This window comes from Peromyscus californicus, unplaced genomic scaffold, assembly GCF_007827085.1.
Source record: "Peromyscus californicus insignis strain IS unplaced genomic scaffold, ASM782708v3 Scaffold_6__1_contigs__length_162567912, whole genome shotgun sequence".
Classification (NCBI taxonomy): Eukaryota; Metazoa; Chordata; class Mammalia; order Rodentia; family Cricetidae; genus Peromyscus; species Peromyscus californicus.
Window position 1 is genome coordinate 127402438 of NW_026294584.1, and position 19189 is coordinate 127421626.

Here is a 19189-nt window from a genome sequence, read left to right on the forward strand (position 1 = left end):
AAGGAGGGATTATAGAGAGGGACGCCTAACACTAAAGGCTTTTTGAAATGCCATGTGGAAATCTATTACTATAGAAGCTTCCTAAAATATATACATATGTGAAAGAAATTTAAATGGAGTCAGTGCCCCAATTAGACATCTTATGTCACCAAGAAAAACCTCCAGTAACATCTTGTTAAATCGTTGGCCAAAGGTGTCCCACAGACACCTCCAAATACAAGTTATTGCCAAAGCTACATTGGTTATTGTTATTCTCTATACCCTGATGGTAAGGCCCTATTATTGATGTCATCAAACATGGAGAAATTGAGCTGATGCCCAGCTAGAAGCTTCACCCCTACTGACTATTGTTGATGGTATTAGAAAGTATTCTTGCATACTACCTGAGGAGAAAATTATTAATATCACCCAGCTACAAACTCTGCAACCTACAACAGACATCTGCCTGCAAGGTATACTGGTACAATAGAGGCACAATATTACAGGAATAACTACTTTTATTTTATTGGATTTAAGGCCCACTCCATGAGCTGGAGTCCATACCTGACACTGTTAAAGTGGTCAAGAACCTGTGACTAGATAGCCATTGATCTAGAGGAAACCCTATTATGGAACAAAGCAATAAAATGATTCCTATGGTGATATTGTGTCCCCCAATATATTGTGCACTCTAATAAACTTATCTGGGGTCAGAGAACAGAACAGCCACTAGATAGACATAAAGGCCAGAAAATGGTGGCATACACACCTTCAATCCTATCACTTGGGAGGCAGAGATCCATCCAGATCTCTATGAGTTCAAGACCACATTGGAAACAGCCAGGCCTGGTGACACACACGCTTTTAATCCCAGGAAGTGATGGCAGGAAGCAGAAAGGTATATAAGGCGTGAGGACCAGGAACTAGAGGCTTTTAAGCTTTCAGGCTTTTAGCAGCAGTTCAGCTGAGATCCATTCAGATGAGGACTCAGAGGCTTCCAGTTTGAGGAAACAGGATTGGCTGAGAAGTTGGCGAGGTGAGGTTAGCTGTGGCTTGTTCTGCTTCTCTGATCTTTCAGAATTCATCCCAATACCTGGCTCTTGGGTGGTCTTTTTTTTTTTTTTAATTAATAAGACTGTTTAGCAATTTGTCTACAGATTCCTAATGACATACTGCTAATTAAATTATCAGAAAAGCTTCTTCTTGTAGTGGATGGTAATTAACAAAGAGATTCACAACTGGACAATGCTCAGAGAGTGAGAGACTTTGGAACACTCAGCCCTAAATGGGATGTCTTTATCAAACCCCTCCCCTCAAAGTTCAAGGATCTATATGGAAGAGGAAGTGGAAAGACTATAAGAGCCAAAGGTGATGGACTCCGAGGAAACAGTGTCTTCCAGACACAACAGGACTCATATACATATGAATTCAGAGACTGTGATAGTATGCACAAGACCTGCACAAGTTCAAACCAGACAAAATTCCCAGCATTAAGAAGGGGAAGTGAACACAAAGTCCCAGCCCTAACCAAGAAGCTATTTATAATTGATACCTGCTGGCACTGGGAATATCAGTTTTCTCCAATGGTGTGTCACTGGGTATATTAACCACACTCCAGGGCAGGTCTCATGCCTAGCAGTTGGCCAAAACAAAATGGAATCCATTGGGGGGGGGGGGGGTGCACTTTATTATTTTTTGTCTTATTCTATTTCTTTTGGTTTTTCTGATTTTTATTGTGTTTTTTGGATTTTTTGTGGTGATATTTTGTTTGTGCTCTAACAAACAAAGCTTGCCTAGATATCAAAGTGCAGAAGCTAGCCACTAGAGGTCAGGCAGTGGTGACACATACCTTTAATGCCAGCATTTGGGAGGAGTTAACAGGAAGTGATATGGCTGGGTGGGGAGAGGAAATGATAAAGCAGGGTGGAGACAGGAGCTCAGCCCTTTCAGTCTGAGGATTCTTAGAGGTAAGAAGCCGTTCTAGTGGCTGGCTGCTCTGCTTCTCTGATCTTTCAGCATTTACCCCAATATTTGACTCCGGGTTTTTATTGTTAAGACCAATTAGAATTCGTGCTACAATTTTTTATTGTATGTATTTATGTATTTATTATTTTTGTTTATTTATTTATTTATTTATTATTTTTTATTCCAATAATGGGGAAAGAGAATGAACATGAAGTTGAGTGGGTTAAGAAATAGAGAGGAGGTGGAGGAAGAAAAAGAATGGTTAAAATATATCCTATGAAAAAATACGTTTTAAATAAAAATTTTAAAAAAAGAGTATTACATTAGCTGGGAGTGCTGGTACACACCTTTAATCCCAGTACTTGGGAAGCTGAGGCAGGTAGACAGAGCTTTGTGAGTTTGAGGTAATTTGATCTGTACAGTGAGTTCCAGGCCAGCCAAAGCTACAAAGTGAGACCCTATCTCAAAAAAAAAAAAAAATATAGAAATAAGAAAGGTGGAAGGAAAAAAGAAGAGGAAGAAGAAGAGAAGGAGGAAGAGGAGAAAGCTGATGATTAATGGTGCTGAAGAGATAACTCCGAAGTTAGAAGCATTTGCTACCCTTTCAGAAGACCTAAGTTTAGTTCCCAGCACTCTTATCAGGAAGCTCACTAATACCTCTAACTCCAGTTCCAGGTGATCCAACACCCTTGTCTGGCCTCCACAGGCATACACACACACACACACACACACACACACACACACTATATATATATATATACATATATATATGTATATATACACACACACACACACACACACACACATATATATATATATATATATACACACAAAGACACACACATGTAAATGAAAATACAATCTTAGAAAAAAAAAACTTTCCAGATGGTAGGCAATTGTGTTGCAGCTATATAATTGCCTATTTTCTTTAAATCATATTATTAAAAATTGGCCCATGAATCATAGAAACTTGGGAAAGGTAACTATAAAAGATACATTGTTAGTGAATGTGAATCCTGGTCCTACTGTCTCTCCTAAGAGCTACAAAAGTCATCAGGAATAGCAGAGTAAACCCAGAACTCATTCTTAACACTTATGAAGATTATGCATAGATGTTTATAAAGATCACAAATCTTAGAATATTCTTATTTTTCTTTCTTTCTTTTTTTTTTTAATTTTGTTTTGGGGTTTTGTTTTTGTTTATCAAGATAGGGTTTCTCTGTGTAACAGCTCAGGCTGTCCTGGAACTTGGTTTGTAGACCAAGATGGCCTCAAACTCACAGAGATCCACCTGCCTCTGCCTCCCAAGTGCTGAGAAAAGGCATGCACCATCACCTCCCAGTTCATTTTTCTTTAGTTGTTTCTCTTTTCCAGTGTGTCCTAGTGACATACTCATTTTCCTAGCTTATAGCTCGCATGCTGGTTCAGTGTTCAGACCATGGCTGCTTGGCCCCAGGCATCTGGGCAGAACACCACAGTGGCAGGATAAGTGGTGGAGGAGTGTCTTTACCTCATGGCAGACAGGAAACAGAGGCACAAGAGCTTTGTCTATATGACTCCAGCTTATAAGCAAAACTCTACTTGGGGCTGTACTTTATGCTGTTAAGTTTGTTAAACACAAATACTGTCCGAAGACACGAGCTGTAAGGAAATCTTAATACTCTAAATAGTAATGTGTTCCAGTACATTTTCTACTAAAAAGAACTTACAAAGGCTAGCTTTTAATTTTAAAAGTTCAATTCAATTTGTTCTTCCTGCACTACTACACAGACACTGAAAGAGAGTCAACATACATTTTCATTTAGTTTACTGGCTTCAAGGCGCATCCTGGTCTTCTCCATGTTTTCAACTTCTTGGACTATTTCAGCAGCTATTAAAATAAGAAGAAAAAATAACCACTTAACCACACTGTTTGATCATTACTCTATGCCTATATGAGGTTAAACAATAAAGATAGGAATAAATACATGCAGATTTCTGCCTTCTTTTTTCAAGTTTTCAAAAATAAGTGTGATGGTTTGAAGGAGAATGGCCTCCACTGACTCATAAATTTGAATGCTAGGTCCCCAGTTAGTGGAAATATTTGGAAAGGATTAGGAAGTGTGGCCTTGTTGGAGGAGGTATGTCACTAGGGCTGGGCTTTAAGGTTTCAAAAGCCCACTTAGGCCCACTCAGGCCCAGTCCCACATACTCTCTTCTCTGCCTGAAACTTGAACATCAGATATGAACTCTCAACTATGGCTCCAATGCCATGCCATGCCAAGCGCCTTCTACCATGCCCCCCACTGCCATAATGGTCATGGACTCACCCTCTGAAACTATAAGCAAGCCTCAGTTAAGTGCTTCCTTAAAGTTGCCTTGGTCTTGGTGTTTCATTCATCACAACAATAAAACAGTAATTAAAATAGTAAGTCTAACAATATTTCAAAGTAATACATTAAAAGAAGAATGTGGAGTTTTAACATTCAACTCTTCTACATATCAAAATAAAACTGTAAGAAATACCATGTTATTTTTGCCTTCTCTCTTGAATATATAAACAGCAATTCCAATGAAATATGAGAATTAATTTACTACTATGAGTTAAATTCTTAGAGGATAACCACTCAAACTCCAATATATTAAATGTAGTGAAACTTGGCAAGGAGAGAGAAAGATCTGCAAATACCACAGGAAATGCCCTTGCCTCCAAAACCAGTATCTGGAGAAAGTTTCAAACCACCCATAGCAGGGAGATCACACATTAAATGCCTTTCTTTAAACATAAATAGTGCAAATTTTGCAAATGCTGTCTTTTAGTATCAAAAGTCCCTCTATTTAAGTGTATGAGGTACAGAATAAGAACTGATCATCATTTATACTCGTTTATATGTAAAAAGATACTAAGTCAAATCACTTCAAAATATTCTATGGAAAAGCTTTAAAAGGTAGACAAAAAACTAGGATGGCTTGATAATTGGTTACATTGTAGGGTAAATACATGGGGGAAATGGGAGTACTTCTTAGTCAATCCCCCCTCTATTCCCACCTCATTCAATCTCCCTCTACACCCACCTCAATCTCCCATCTATATCAACTTCAAATAATCCTACTAAAGTTTATTTTTAAATTCAGAGCAACTGCTTCACTTAAACAAAAGATTTTCTTTTCCAAGCACTGATATGTATCTGCCTCCTTAATATTGTAAAGCTGGTAGAAGCAATATAAACAGTATCATCTGTGAGCAAGAACTTCATCTCCTTGGGAACTTACTGAGTCCAGGTATCATAGGAAAGGAAAAGCAGTTACACTCTATCCCATGCATTAACACAAGTACCATTCAAGACATCTGGCACACTCTACAGTAGTAAGAAAATTATGTTAGGGTGGGTACAACGTAAGGGTTTAAGGTATCTTCAGAAATATTTCTGATTCTCTTTAGGGTGTAGAGAGCTAACAATACCATTACCCTCACTATAATGACAAGGAAAAACTAGACAATCTATCCAACTATAATTTTGCTTGAATCCATCAAGTCAAACAGCAACTACATGTCCTAAAACCCAAAAACAGGTGGCAAGATTGAGAGTGATCAGGAGCATCAGGTGACAAAAAGCAATGTCCAGGAGATAGTCTGCAATGACCTACATCTGATTAAGATCACAAATACACTTTCTGATGGATTGCAAAAGGCCAAGGGCGGCTACCAAGAAAGCATAAAACAATAACAAAAACACAACTGAGAAGCTCAGACACAGGAACACCAATTGCAGGCTGTTTCTACAGAATGCCAGCACTCCCATTTTTTTGCTTCCTGGCACACTGAGATGGTAAGAGTCTCAGCTGCACACTCAGAATCATAAACTTTGCCATGCCTTCCCACTCATGTGTCACCTCAATCAGTCAAAATAAATCTTCCCTTCTTGAAGTTGCTTCTTCTCGGGTATTTGGTCACACCTATAAGAAAAATAACCGATACAAAAAAAAAAAAAAGTAGTACAGAACAAGCTGAGCTTGGTGGTGCACACCTTTAATAATGCCAGCTCTTGGGAGGCAGAGGCAGGTGGATCTCTAAGTTCAAGACCAGCCTGGTCTACAGAGCGAGTTCCAGGACAACTAGGGCTATACAGAGAAACCCTGTCTTGAAAAACAAAAACAAAACATCAGTACAGAAAATGAAGTCAATTGTGAAAAACCTGGCCATGCAAGTCACAGGCCTTTGGAAGTAACATGAAGAAGGGCTTTCGAAGAGTGTGAGGCTGCAGGCTAGAGTCCTCGAATACTCTAAGTACAGCCTAAAAGGCCATTGTGGTAGAAAAGAGGAAGACCAGAATGCTGAGATGTGGACAATGAAGATGTGGACAATGAAGTACTCAAGAGGCTTCAGAGGGTAAGAGCTCTACAAAGAACTAGGACAAGAGTAGAGGCCATTTGTGTTATACTCTATCAAAGAATCTGACTGCATTCCGCCCACGTCTTGACTATTTCAGTGAGGCTAAATTAAAAAGTAATGAACTAATTTGTTTGGTGGAAGAAATCCTGTAATAGTGTAACATTCAAGCTATAGCATGGCTACTGCTCAATACACTTATCCTAATTCACAAAAAACAGAACAGAAAAATAATAAAAAGTGTACAATTTGAAAAGAAAAGGGGCTTGAGCCTGCGTAAAGTAGTGGACAGAAATGTAGTGTAGCAAAAAAAGAGCTTTAACCATGAAGTCACTGAAACTAGGGATAAACTTGTGGCTATTACCCAACTCATTTAGCTCAAGGAGGCAGAGTGAATAGACAGTGGTCAGATGTATGGAGACAACCAGACTGGGAGGAAGGAGATTCTAGAATATTGACCATAATCTAGGAAGCATTTTCACTTAATGAAAATTTAACGTAACACATGCACTTTTCTGTTTTTTTCATATCAGTCTTCATTTTTTCAAACATAAAGCAATTCTAAATTTTGGAGTTCTTACCTATAAAGAACTCCAAAATGTATGCATGGTCAAGTGAAAACTACATGGAGGATACTGACATTTTTATGAATCACTAACAACTAAGGATGCCTGTTTGTGTATAATAATCATAATGGAAACATCCATGGAGTTCTAAGAACTTGCTGAGGTACTGTACTAGATAGTTTGGATGCATCCTACCACCTCAAAGACATTATACAACATGTAGGATTATAATCCTCATTTTATAGATGAGAAAACTAAAGTACAGAGATGTGACTTGTTCACAGTCACTCAGCATAAAGTAGTAGGACTGCAGGACTCTAGATCATTTTACCACCAAGCCATCTCTGGAAAGATACTCAAAAAACTGGCAAAAGTGATTCCTCTGCAAAGGGAACTGAGGCTATGAGACCACCTGAGAAGAAGATGGTCTTAGCATAGTGTTCTCCAGGTAGCTCTCGAAAAAATTCATTTGCATATCTCAACTACTGCCAAAAAGGTACTTATGAAAATTCTTCCTTATAATCTCTGAGCTACATACTTGCTTTATCCAAAGATGAGCACAAATGTATTACTTTACCTGATTTAGGATGCAAAGCATCACACTGGGCATTGTACATGTGTACAAATTCTTGGTGCCTTTTAATAAGTTGCTGTTTGTTTCCTTGAATAGATAATCCATGCTGTTTCATCTTTTTCTTTAAATCACGGTCAGAGAGCAAGTTATACACAGTTTTGGGCAGCGGCTTCCTTTTGTGAGCAGAACTAAAATGGAAAGAGAGATAGAGAGAGAGAAAGAGATCTGAGGATTATTGTGAATTATCAAACAGTCTCAATAAAAGAGTAATTTACCTTCATAACACCTGGCTGACTAGAAAAATAGTTGAGCCATTAAGATAAAAAAGAAGAGGATAGGGAGATCCTCTTAGTTTAGTCAATGAAGTGCTTGCTTCACAAGCATGAGTTTGACCTCTGGCATCCATATAAAAAGTTCGGGATGTGAAAACAAGGGCATCCCTAGAGCTTGCTAGCCAGATAGCCTAACTAACCAGCAAGGCCAAGTCCCATTGAGAGACTCTGCCTCAAAGAACAAGGTAGAATACACTCCTGAGTATGATACCCAGGATTGACCTCTGTCTTTCACACACATGCTAACATACACATACACCCCCTACACATGAACATGCCTATCCACACCCACACAAACGAAGCTAGATGGGCAAGGATGTCAGTATATGCATTCTGACTAGAGGTTCAGCCCTATGGGCAATTAAGTACATAATAAGCAGTTTTCAAAGTGGTCTTTACAATTGCAATCATTTCAAAATAACAACAGCAAATTAGTAAGATCTTAAGGGTAACAGGGCTTAAAGTAAAAAATTTTTTAAAAGGTAAGCATGGAGAGTTCAAAAAAGCTGTGCTTCCCAAACTTCAGGGACCTCAGAACTACCAGGACAGTGTGTTTTAAATGCAGATGCTTTCTCTGCAGCACGCAGCCACATGGTGCAGGCCTGAAGTGGAAACTGAAAATCTTTACTTTCCAGTTTCCTAAGGTAAATCTGAGGCTGTAGTCCAAAGGTCATACTGAGAGCACTATTACAGTCAAGTATAGATAAAACAGTTCTACTCGCACAAGGATCATTTTCTGGCTAAATCTCTTTCATGCTCTGTTAGTAAAGCCTGAAAGCCAGAAATAACTACTTAATTATAAAAAGACCTGCAAACCTCAACAGAGTATATTTTTCCCAAACCATTCTTCTTATAATGTCATCCAATTGGGCTCTACAAGATTGCTGACATTATGGTAAAATAAAATCACAGTAGGAAGTTCAACTGAATCATTTTGCAGTGTTTATGACAAGCACAAAAGGAGGAACAATTCATTAAGTCTCTAACTAAAACATTTATTTTATCAAGGACAGACAATTACATTTATGACTATGAAATTCTAACAAAGATTTGTAGTGTCCACTGGCATTCACAATGAAAGCAACACCAGATATCAACCATCTCTGTCAAGAATTTGAATCTATGGGGGCTGGAGAGATGGCTCAGCAGTTAAGAGCACTGGCTGGCTGTTCTTCCAGGGGACCCAGGTTCAATTCCCAGCACCCACATGGCAGCTCACACCTGTCTGTAACTCCAGTTCCAGGGCTTCTGACATCCTCACACAGACATACATGCAGGCAAAATACCAATGCATATAAAATTAAAATAAAACACAGAATTTGACATTATGAAGCCAAAGAAGCAGTTCCCCAAGCATCACATGACACTGACATAGCACAGAGTCTATGCTGACTCTGAAGCTGAATCACATGTCAGAGTCTCAGAACCAGGACTTCAATAGAAAGAGCTGTACTCTGAACCAACTGACAGTTCCACATAGAGTGGGGTAAGAGCTAGCAGCCACACCCAGCAGTTGACATTTTAGTGTTGTAAGAAGAGACTGTAAGACACAGAGACTCTTAGGTGACCAAAACCCAGGCCAGGATATAACCAAAAAGATTTAGCTCCGTGTTTCCCTAAGTGTGCCTGAACAATTTTGTAGAAAAGGACTTGTGAGGACAAAAACAAAACAAAAAAATAAAATAAAAACAAAAAAAACACCACCTTGGAGTAAAAAAAAAATCAGGAGTTATGAAACACAACAAACTCCAGCAGCTACCTGAGTGGAGGACTTCTCAGCACCTTCAATCTGCTAAGAGTGATACAGTTCTAAGTTGTACTGAGGACCAACTGGCAGGGCTCTCTGTGCAGCCAGATTTGGACCACCACTGAACAGAGCTCAAAGTATTAGAAGAATACAACAGATATGTCTAGAAAGAGAACAATCTAAACAAGATTATCAGTGCCAATTTCTTACTCTCCAGGAAGAAAATATTCAGCTTTTCTACTTCCGACTCATTCTCTGAGGAGAAACAGAAGGAAAAAAGCAAGTCATGAGATACTGATGGCCTCGAAGTCATCCAGGGAGCTACTGATTTGTGTTACTCCAAATTCCCCCTCACTAAGCGACATAAACATCTAAATTCTATTCCCATCAACAAACTTGTGGGTACAAGAAGGCAGTCCTTGTGAGCACAGGACTGCTCAGGCTTGGAGTCAAGGACAGCTTGTGCTGTGAGTTAGCAACACATCGTCACACTTCAATGTCAGCCTTTGTAAGTTACACCAGTACAGCCTGTCCCTTGAAACCTGCATTCACTCCAAACTTACTCATAAAAATTGAGTGGCACCTTTGTACTTTTCATAATTAAATCAGTAAGATGGTCCTGTCTTTGGAGAGAAGGCTTTGGGGAGAATCTCTTCAAAACAGAAGAGCCAATCATTCCCCTCCTCCGACTTTCCAGGCATCACTACTACCATCGCCAGCCTCCTCTTTTCCACAGCTCTCTCGATTCCACCTACTCTCTCCACCTTTCCCCAACTTCATTTGCTGTGCTCATCACTGTTCTACTTATTATCTGACAATGGCAGAAGATTGAGGCCTGTACCCTACCTCTAAAAATAAACTCTGCCCTTAACCTTGCTGCCCATGCCTCTCCCAACCACATCTCTCTACCATCACTAGACTCAAACACAACACTTCTGCTTCCTTATTTTCTCTACCAGCCAGATTCCTGAAGCCCTGCAATTTAACTTCAATTAAAACATCACTCCTGAACACACAAAGTGGACTAGTTTTAGATTTGGTGACTTTGATACACAAAGGACGCAAAGTAGCAAAGTAGTTTAGGTACAAATACTGACCTCACAATTTATTAGTAATACCATCTCTTGGTGTTTTGGAAGAGAGAAGATCATTACCGTCCATACACTCTCTGGCAAGGAAGGAGGAAATAAGGTCGTGGGGCTGGAATGTCACCATGCAGCTTGGGCTGACCTACTTTTCAGCAGTCTATGTTACCCTTGATTCTCCTGCCTCAGCCTCCTGAATGGTAGGATTGCAGGCATATACCACCATACTGAGCCAAAAATATTCTTCTGTATCATTTTTACATATGTTACTAGAACAGCCTATTCAAAAACTGATTTTTGAAGCTCACTAGGTAGTAGGCTTTGGACTTAATTCTCAGTACCACATAAATACAGACAGAGAGATAAATATAGAATAAGTTTGATTTAAATTAATATTTAAAATATTAAATTTAAAGATTTTATTTAAAATATTAAAACATCCTAAGAATTAATGAAAGATTTTATATGTTCCAAATTCAAGCTGTCTTTTGCTTTTGGGGGGCAAGGCCTTTACATGACAGTTTGAGAATTCTAAAAAGAAAGTAAGTTTAAAAGATAAGTGAATTAGCCTGGTGGTGGTGGTGCATACCTAGGCAGATCTCTGTGAGTTCGAGGCCAGTCTGGTCTACAGAGTGAGTTCCAGGAGAGCCAGGGCTACACTGAGAAACTCTGTCTCAAAAAAAAAAAAAAAAAAGACAAGTGATTCTAAGTGTGTAGTTTCTCTAAAGCACTGATCCACTACTGACATATGGCAGAGTGTGAGCTGAAGAAGGAACAAGAGTGAGGGGATGGCAAAGGAACCAGTTTTTAAAGAGAAAATGAAGCAGTAAAGGAAACAGGAGTACTAGTCACCAGGACAAAAGGAGTCCTAGTTTGATGCATGTCTACAAAGCACAGAAGCACCCAGCCAAAGCAGGGCAGCGGCTAAGCCCACAGAAGCACCCAGCCAAAGCAGGGCAGCGGCTAAGCCCACAGAAGCACCCAGCCAAAGCAGGGCAGCGGCTAAGCCCACAGAAGCACCCAGCCAAAGCAGGGCAGCGGCTAAGCCCAGCTTTCTTACCTTCTGAGGCTCTCCTTCTTCTCTTCACGTGACAAGCAACTGTCTAAATGCTTATTGATGTGATTTTCTGGAATGCTGACCCCACAAACAGGACAAGACACTGCATTTAAAAAGAGAGAGAGAGAGAGGGAGAGAGAGAGAGAGAGAGAGAGAGAGAGAGAGAGAGAGAGAGAGAGAGAGAGAGACTTTGTTAGCCAGAGAAAGGGTAAAATTAAGAGAAAAGACAGAATCTCAGATAATCTACTCTTAGAAAAACCCACAAGAGCAAGAAGAACAGACAAACAGGTTACTAGTAACTAGCTACTTTGTGGGAAGTCACATAATCAGAATCCTAGGCCTAGAGACTGCAAGTTAGTTTGGAAGTTGTAACTTTTCTACCAAGGTACCAGCAAACCATAATGCTGAGTTTTTCCAGGCCCTAGGACCATCTTACACAGGACAGAAGCAATCTCAACAACTCTGTAACGAAGTTACAACAATGATAAAACCAAGGCCTGGCTGGCTTGGTGCAATCTGGCTGAACCTACTGACCCTCCCTGCTCCTGGGCCAGGTATGCCTTATTAACGATGCAGTTTTGTGGAGATGCAGTGAATATGGAGGTACCACAGGTAAAAAGCAGTGGCCAAAGAAGGGAGACTTGTGGCCACACTTTCTAGGCTCCCTACTCCGATTTTTAATAGAACACAGAGAATTGTATCTATTTTATATGTTATGATTCATTCTAAGATTTCATTTGGGAAAAAAAAAATTCTACAAGAGTTGAAAACATGTCCCTGTGAAGCTAAAAACATCGAAAAACAAACAAAAATCCTCACAAACACTACTGGCGTTCAACTGTGGGTTGTATGGGTTTGCTAAAGACACACATTCCTAGTAAAAAATGGAGTCATAGAGATTGGTTGTGGGCTCTCCAGATCACCCTTCACACCATAATCCTGGCTCTGTCACCATTAGGCCACTGCACCAATGCAGCATGAAAACATCAGAGACAATATGTAAACCAAGGAGGAGAGTGTGTTCTAGTAAACTTGTATTTCCCAAACAGGTGGCACACCAGCTCTGGTTTCCACTTACTCTGCCAGTCTATGGGTGCACTATAGGAAGAGTGAGATAACAACTTGGCTTCAGAGACATTCTGGGAGGGAGAGCTAGGAAATAAGGCAGGGTCACTGAAGCACATGTCATATGCCAAAAGGCATTCAGCTACAGGCAGAGCATCAAGGAAATGTTCAACCAGTAGTATAAAATGGAGGCCTCTTTAAGAGTTAACTGGATGGATGGCCGGGTGGTGGTTGGTGGTGCACGCCTTTAATCCCAGCACTGGGAGGCAGAGCTGGGCAGATCTCTGTGAGTTCGAGGCCAGCCTGGTCTATAGAGTGTGTTCCAGGACAGGCTCCAAAACTACACAGAGAAACCCTGTCTCAAAGAAAAAAGAAAAAAAAAGTTAACTGGAACTGGAGGTGAGAGGGTTCCAACCTAAAAACAGAAAGCTACCCTGAGAAGCATTAACTATTAAACTATTTCACTTTTGCAAGAATCTCCTGATTCCTATTCTATGAAAAAGACAAGAAACCTACCTCTAAGCACTGACTGCATCAATGTCTGAGGCATGGTAAGGTGAAACCTGGTCTATCCCTCTTACTTCCCCTCAAAAGTACTGCCTATTAATCTTACACCAATGAATGAGATTTCCTTAAGTTTGAAAAGGCATACATAAAAATGACTTCCTACCTTTAGTATCCAGCTTCATGGTGGATGTAGAGGGTGTCACAGGACCATTAGCATCCGAGGGGCCAAGTACCGCCTTTCCAACCAGACTTGTCTCTTTAATCTCAGCAGAGGTGCTTATCTCTTTGTGAGGGCTGAATTTCCTGTCGTTTTCTTTTCCCAACAAGTCTGCTACACACTCACCAGTTTCTCTAACCAGAAACTTGTCCATTAGCCTGTTCCCCTGTTTGACAGGATGTCTGATGGCTTCAGTATTATGTACTTTAACAGCAACTTTCTTTGAGGTGGAAGACACGGGAGATATGGGTGGTGACTCTAAAGCAAACTGCAACAGGCGAGTCCTTGAAACACATACCAAAGGAGGGAAAAAAGATGGGAAATTAAGATGTCAAATTAGACATTATAAATGGGATCTTCCCAATTAACCCTTGTTTCTCTGAAACACAGAATTTATGCCACAATCACAACCAAACTCACCGTCTAGAAAGAGGAGCGCACAATTCTGGGCAGAGGTGATGAGGACTAGGGATACAGGGTGCTTGGCATGTGGGAGCTACAAGAAAGAAACTTTTCTTCTCACCCATCTGCAATCATCTCCAGGGTATACAAGGAAGAAAAAAAAACAAAAACCCACAGGGGTCTGGTAGGAAACAGACATGGGTAAACAGATGCCAGCGGCCAGTGCTGGAAAGATGTTTAGCTTAGCCCAGCCAAAGGGGAAATACTCTTATGAAGACCATGGGGATAGTGGTGAGATGTCTCAGAGGCTGTACCTCAGCAAAGGGGACCACGTTGTGTGCACAGAATGTGTGTTTACACAAATGTGCACTCATGCATATGTGTGTTTACTTCTATATGTGTAAAACTCATGTGTATGCATGTATACATGTGTGTGTAAAATTAAAATAGAATCTAATACTACATTGCACCAACCTTTAATGGAACAAGAGCTGATAATTTAATTGCTTGTCAGAACAAAATACACTTTTGTTCAAAATCAAAGAAAGGTTTTGCAGCTTCTACAACATTTGGTCCCCAATCTTCACAAAGAAAAAAGAAAATAGCTACTAATCAAGCCATAAAATATTCAAAAGAAACAGATGAGAGGTTTATTTTTACAATGAATTAGTACCGAATTGTATCAAATGCATTTTCTGCATTGATTATGATTAGACACATTTTTCTACTTTATTTTGCTAATATAGTTACATTAGTTGATTTTTCAATGTATCTTAAATTTTTATGCCTAGGTTTTACTATTTCGCCAATGATTTTTGTGACTGCTTGTGAAAGACTACTGGAGTATAGTTTTCCTTTCCTGCCTGTCTGGGTTTATCAAAGCTCTGCTTCTTTGTTTACCTCCCTCCCTCCTTCCTCTTCTCTCTTCTTTTCTTTCTGTGCAGGGTCTCACTATGCAGCCCTGGCAGGACTAGAACTCAATCTGATAAAATGTTACTTAAAAAACAACAATTCGCTAGTATCAATCATTAGTGATAGCAAATGAGACATCTCCCCCACGACTGACCAGACACAGATGTCTACCACCACCATCTCTCTTAAAACTGCAGAAAATGTCCTGAGCCAAAGGTAAGAACAAAAACAGGGGCCAGGGATAAGCATAAAAACTACAAAAAGAGAAAGAAAAATTTTCACTCCCACAGGAAAGGTTAGGTACAAGTAGGAAAGAGGGTGGGTTCATTATACTATCTTCTCTACTTTCAAATATATTTAAATTCTTCCACAATTAAAACAACAAAGACTAAAAATAAAGAAAAACTAAGCTAAGGGTGATGGCGTGTGCCTATATCTCAGCATTCCGGAGGCTGAAGCATAAGATTCTAATTCAAGCCCAATTTCAGGTACACAGTGATGCCATGTCTAACAAAAACCAAGAAAAGGAGGGAGAGAGATCAGACAAGAGGAGGGAGATGGGGAAAGAAGGGAAGACGGAAGAGGAGGAAGTTGGAGGGAGGGAAAAGCAGGAAGACTAAAACAAACACCTAAGGACCTTGGTCTTAGAGAAGAAACAGAAATTGAAAACACACACACACACACACACACACACACACACACACACACACACAGAACCATCCTCTTCAGTAGTCTCTTTTCCTTCCAGTCTCTGATTTAGTACAAAGAAGGTTCTGGGAAAAAAGCCTTCCTCTCGTAATGACAAAGAGAGGAGACAGTATTCAACCGCAGATGAGACACCACTGATCCTCTCAGCATACTAGTGATAATTTTTGCCTTTCTTCCACAATTCAAATGAATTCAATTCCAAATGGCTCTCTTATTTCAAGGCATGCCAATAAAGACTATGGCAGACAGTAGCAGCAAGGTCACAATAAACTATTCTCAGGGCTAAAATTAAAATCCATTAACTTATTCCAGTACCACCTACTCTTGCCAGAGAAGCACAATAGAAAGCAAATCCTATACTCTTGAAAGTTATAAAATAAGGGGGAAAGAACAGGCTTATACAACCTATGTGAAAAGTAATAATACAATGGAGCCAAAGGGCTAAGAAAACAGCTCAGTGGTAGAGAGATTCCCTAGCATATGGAAGGCTCAGGGTGCCAGCCCCACGCAAGAAAAGCTAAACTAAATTAAACCAAAATAAAAAAAAAATGCAGCCAAGCATGAGAAGATGAGGTAAGGGTTCTTTATAGCTGGTCAGAAAGCCTCCCTAAGAAGGTAACTTATGACAACAGAGTTCAGAGAAAGTGGGTCTTAGCCAGGCAGCCACCTGGGAAGACACTGGTTCACCTACAAAGAACAGCAAGCACAAAGTCTAGGCCTAAAAGCAACATAGCGGAGAAACAAGAAGGCTTGCAACTGAATAAAGGGCAAACATGAAGGCTGAGAGGAAGCAAGACGGCAGGCAACCAGAGGACTAACTCAGAAAGGACTTGGGCTCCTGCTCCAGTGAGATGGAGAATTCAACCATCTGGATGTTAAATGCTCCCTGGAGGCCTGAGTGTTCAATGGTATTAGTCTGGGGGTTGCTGTGGATCTAATTTAAGAGGTAGGTCACGATGGGAGGTCCTTAAGGCCACTGGAGCATGTCCTAACCCAGGACTATGGGCACAGTCCTCATCTTCTGTCTCTCACCTGGAATGCAAGCACTGGAGCATGTCCTAACCCAGGACTATGGGCACAGTCCTCATCTTCTGTCTCTCACCTGGAATGCAAGCACTTGCTCCAAAATGTCCTTTCACTGTGACGTACCATCCTCACCAAAGACGTAAGCCCAGAAGACCTCCCAATCTTGGACTGGAAGCTCCACAAGGACCAAAGTCATCTTTTCTCTTTATAAGGTGCACAGCTTGGGCACTTTATTATCACACTGTAAAACTGCCTAACACAAGGAATTGCCACTAAATGGCTTTACACATGACCCGACTTTTTGCTTTAAAGGAATCACTTTAGTTACTACCATCAGGAAGGATTTTAGGAGAGCCTAAGTAAAAGTAAGAATACAATTAGGAAATGGTCACGGTCCAGTAGGATGGCACTGACTTGGACCAGATTCTAGATAGTAAGGAGATCAAAGACTCAGCCTTGGGAAGCATTGTGAAGATACAGCCAGTGGGACTTATTAATGGATTAACAAATTAAGTGGTAATAAAAGCAAGTTCAGAGAGACACCAAAGTCTTTAGCTAAAGTAGTTAAAAGGATAGTTTCAGTGCAGGGCTGAGCAGACAGTAGGTAAAAGTGCTCACCATACAAGCTCTACAACCTGAGTTTGGGTCCCCAGAAGTCATATAAAAGCCAGATGTAGTAACACAACACCTGCAATCCCAGGGTGCCCCTGTGGAGAGATGAGAGGCAGACACAAGACAAATTCCAGAAGCTCAGGGGCCAGCTAGGCTGTTTATGCAGTGACAAAGAGATCTCATCTCAAACAAAGTGGAAAAGCAAAGAATCATATTGATGGTTGTCCTTTGATCTCCACGTTGTTGGGTTTTTGTTTGTTTGTTTGTTTGTTTGTTTTAACTCTTTACTCTTTGGGGGACCTGCCACCCAGCTCCCAAATAATCACAGAGACTTATTCTTTCTTATAAATGCCCAGTCTTAGCTTGGCTTATTTCTATCCAGCTTTTCTTAACTGAAATTATCCTATCTACCTTTTGCCTCTGGGCTTTTACCTTTCTCCATTTCTGTATATCTTTTCTTTCCTTCTTATTCCATGCCTGGCTGTGTAGCTGGTGGCTGGCCCCTGATGTCCTCCTCTCCTTTTCCTTTTCTTGCTCCTCTCTTTTCTCTCTCTCTCTTTCTATTTATTCTCTCTGCCTGCCAGCCCCCCTTCCCCATTTCTCTCTCCTGCCTAGCTACTGGCAATTCAGTTCTTTAGGAGACCAATCAGGTGTTTTAGACAGGCGAAGTAACAAACAGCTTCATAGAGTTAAACAAATGCAACATAAAAGAATGCAACACATCTTTGCATGATTAAACAAATATTCCATGGCATAAATGAATGTAACACATCTTCAACTAATATTCCACAACACCTCCATACACATACCATGGCACACACGTCCAACACACACACACACACACACACACACACACACACACACACACACACACACACACACACACCAGTGCTGCTGTTCACAGAGTCACAGCAATCATCAGAGCAGGTATGGAACAGAGAAGAGCATCAGCAATCCCCTCTGCACATGTTAAGCATTATTTGCTCTTAGGAGGCTCAAGGATAAATATGAGATAAGCTGTTGACAGGAGTCTGAAATGTGGAAGAAAAGTCTGTTTGAAGACTTGAGAAACACGAAAAGAGAGACCATCTAAAACCAAGAAACATTTTGTAATTTATATACACTAAAGTAAGTTGAGTGAAAATGCTAACTTCCCAATTGATGTTTGCATTTAAACGGAACCGGTCACTTTCTCTTGAATCCTTATCAAAGTGGTCTGGCACTGCAGAACCTAACAGCATTATCGCAGGCACTCAGCTATCTCAAGGACAGACTATGGACTTTTAGAGCTGGAAAGACTATCAGAAAGGAATCAGCCGTTTATTATACAAATGGGTAAATAAAGTCCCAGGTCCAAGTCATCAAGTCATCTAGTTGGAAAGCATACCGATTAGATCTCAGACAGCTGGCAGAGCCACAAAACAGCCCGCCACAGGGCATCTTGCTCTGAATATAATAACTGTGACTCAGCAAGTATAGAGGAGCTTGCTGACTTGTTAACTACACAAGTAACCTCATCTCTTTAGAATGTAGAATGTGGCCAAGAATCAAAACTCACAATATGTCTCTAGGTGCATAAGTCATTAAGGCCATATAATGAATTTATCTACACCACTGGAGTCCCTGCAAGTGTTTGCTCTAATCTGAAACACACAAACAGCAGCTTAGAGCCATCTGATGAAGAAGACAGAGGTCGCTAAAGCATTCTTTTTGTCTTTTTTCATTTTACATGTATGAGTTTTTACCTACATGTATCTGTGTGTATGCAGTGCCTGCAGAGGCCAGAAGAAGGAATTGAGTCTCCTGGAACTGGAGTTAGAGACCTTTGTGAGCTGCCATGTGGGTGCTAAGAATCAAACAAGAATCAATGTGTGAGATGGAAATGCACAGTAGTGACAGAAATCTGGTTTTGGATTCCTATGTACTAAGTACTATGGAAAAGACCTTCATATAACTCTCATCTGTAATCCCATCAACAGCATCATTTATCTTTTCAGATGAAGACACAGAGGTCAAAAGGGTAAAGCTCTTGATTGTTATCATAACTAGAGAACCAGGACTGGAGC

At 40.4% G+C, this 19189-nt stretch overlaps 1 protein-coding gene across 5 annotated transcripts in view; it reads right to left on the reverse strand.

Moving 5' to 3' along the window:
• The window catches only part of Rad18 (RAD18 E3 ubiquitin protein ligase), a 97806-nt gene that overhangs the window by 66201 nt on the left and 12416 nt on the right, over positions 1-19189 (reverse strand). For 4 of the 5 annotated variants that reach the window (XM_052719780.1, XM_052719779.1, XM_052719784.1 and 1 more), the window contains 4 exons: positions 13410-13747; positions 11678-11777; positions 7457-7641; positions 3738-3814 (listed from right to left, as the gene is read on the reverse strand). In XM_052719780.1, coding sequence (XP_052575740.1) covers positions 3738-3814; positions 7457-7641; positions 11678-11777; positions 13410-13747 — 700 coding nt within the window. Of the gene's footprint in view, positions 1-3737; positions 3815-7456; positions 7642-11677; positions 11778-13409; positions 13748-13883; positions 14002-19189 lie in introns of those variants that run through there. The other variant, XM_052719781.1, reaches the window with a different exon arrangement.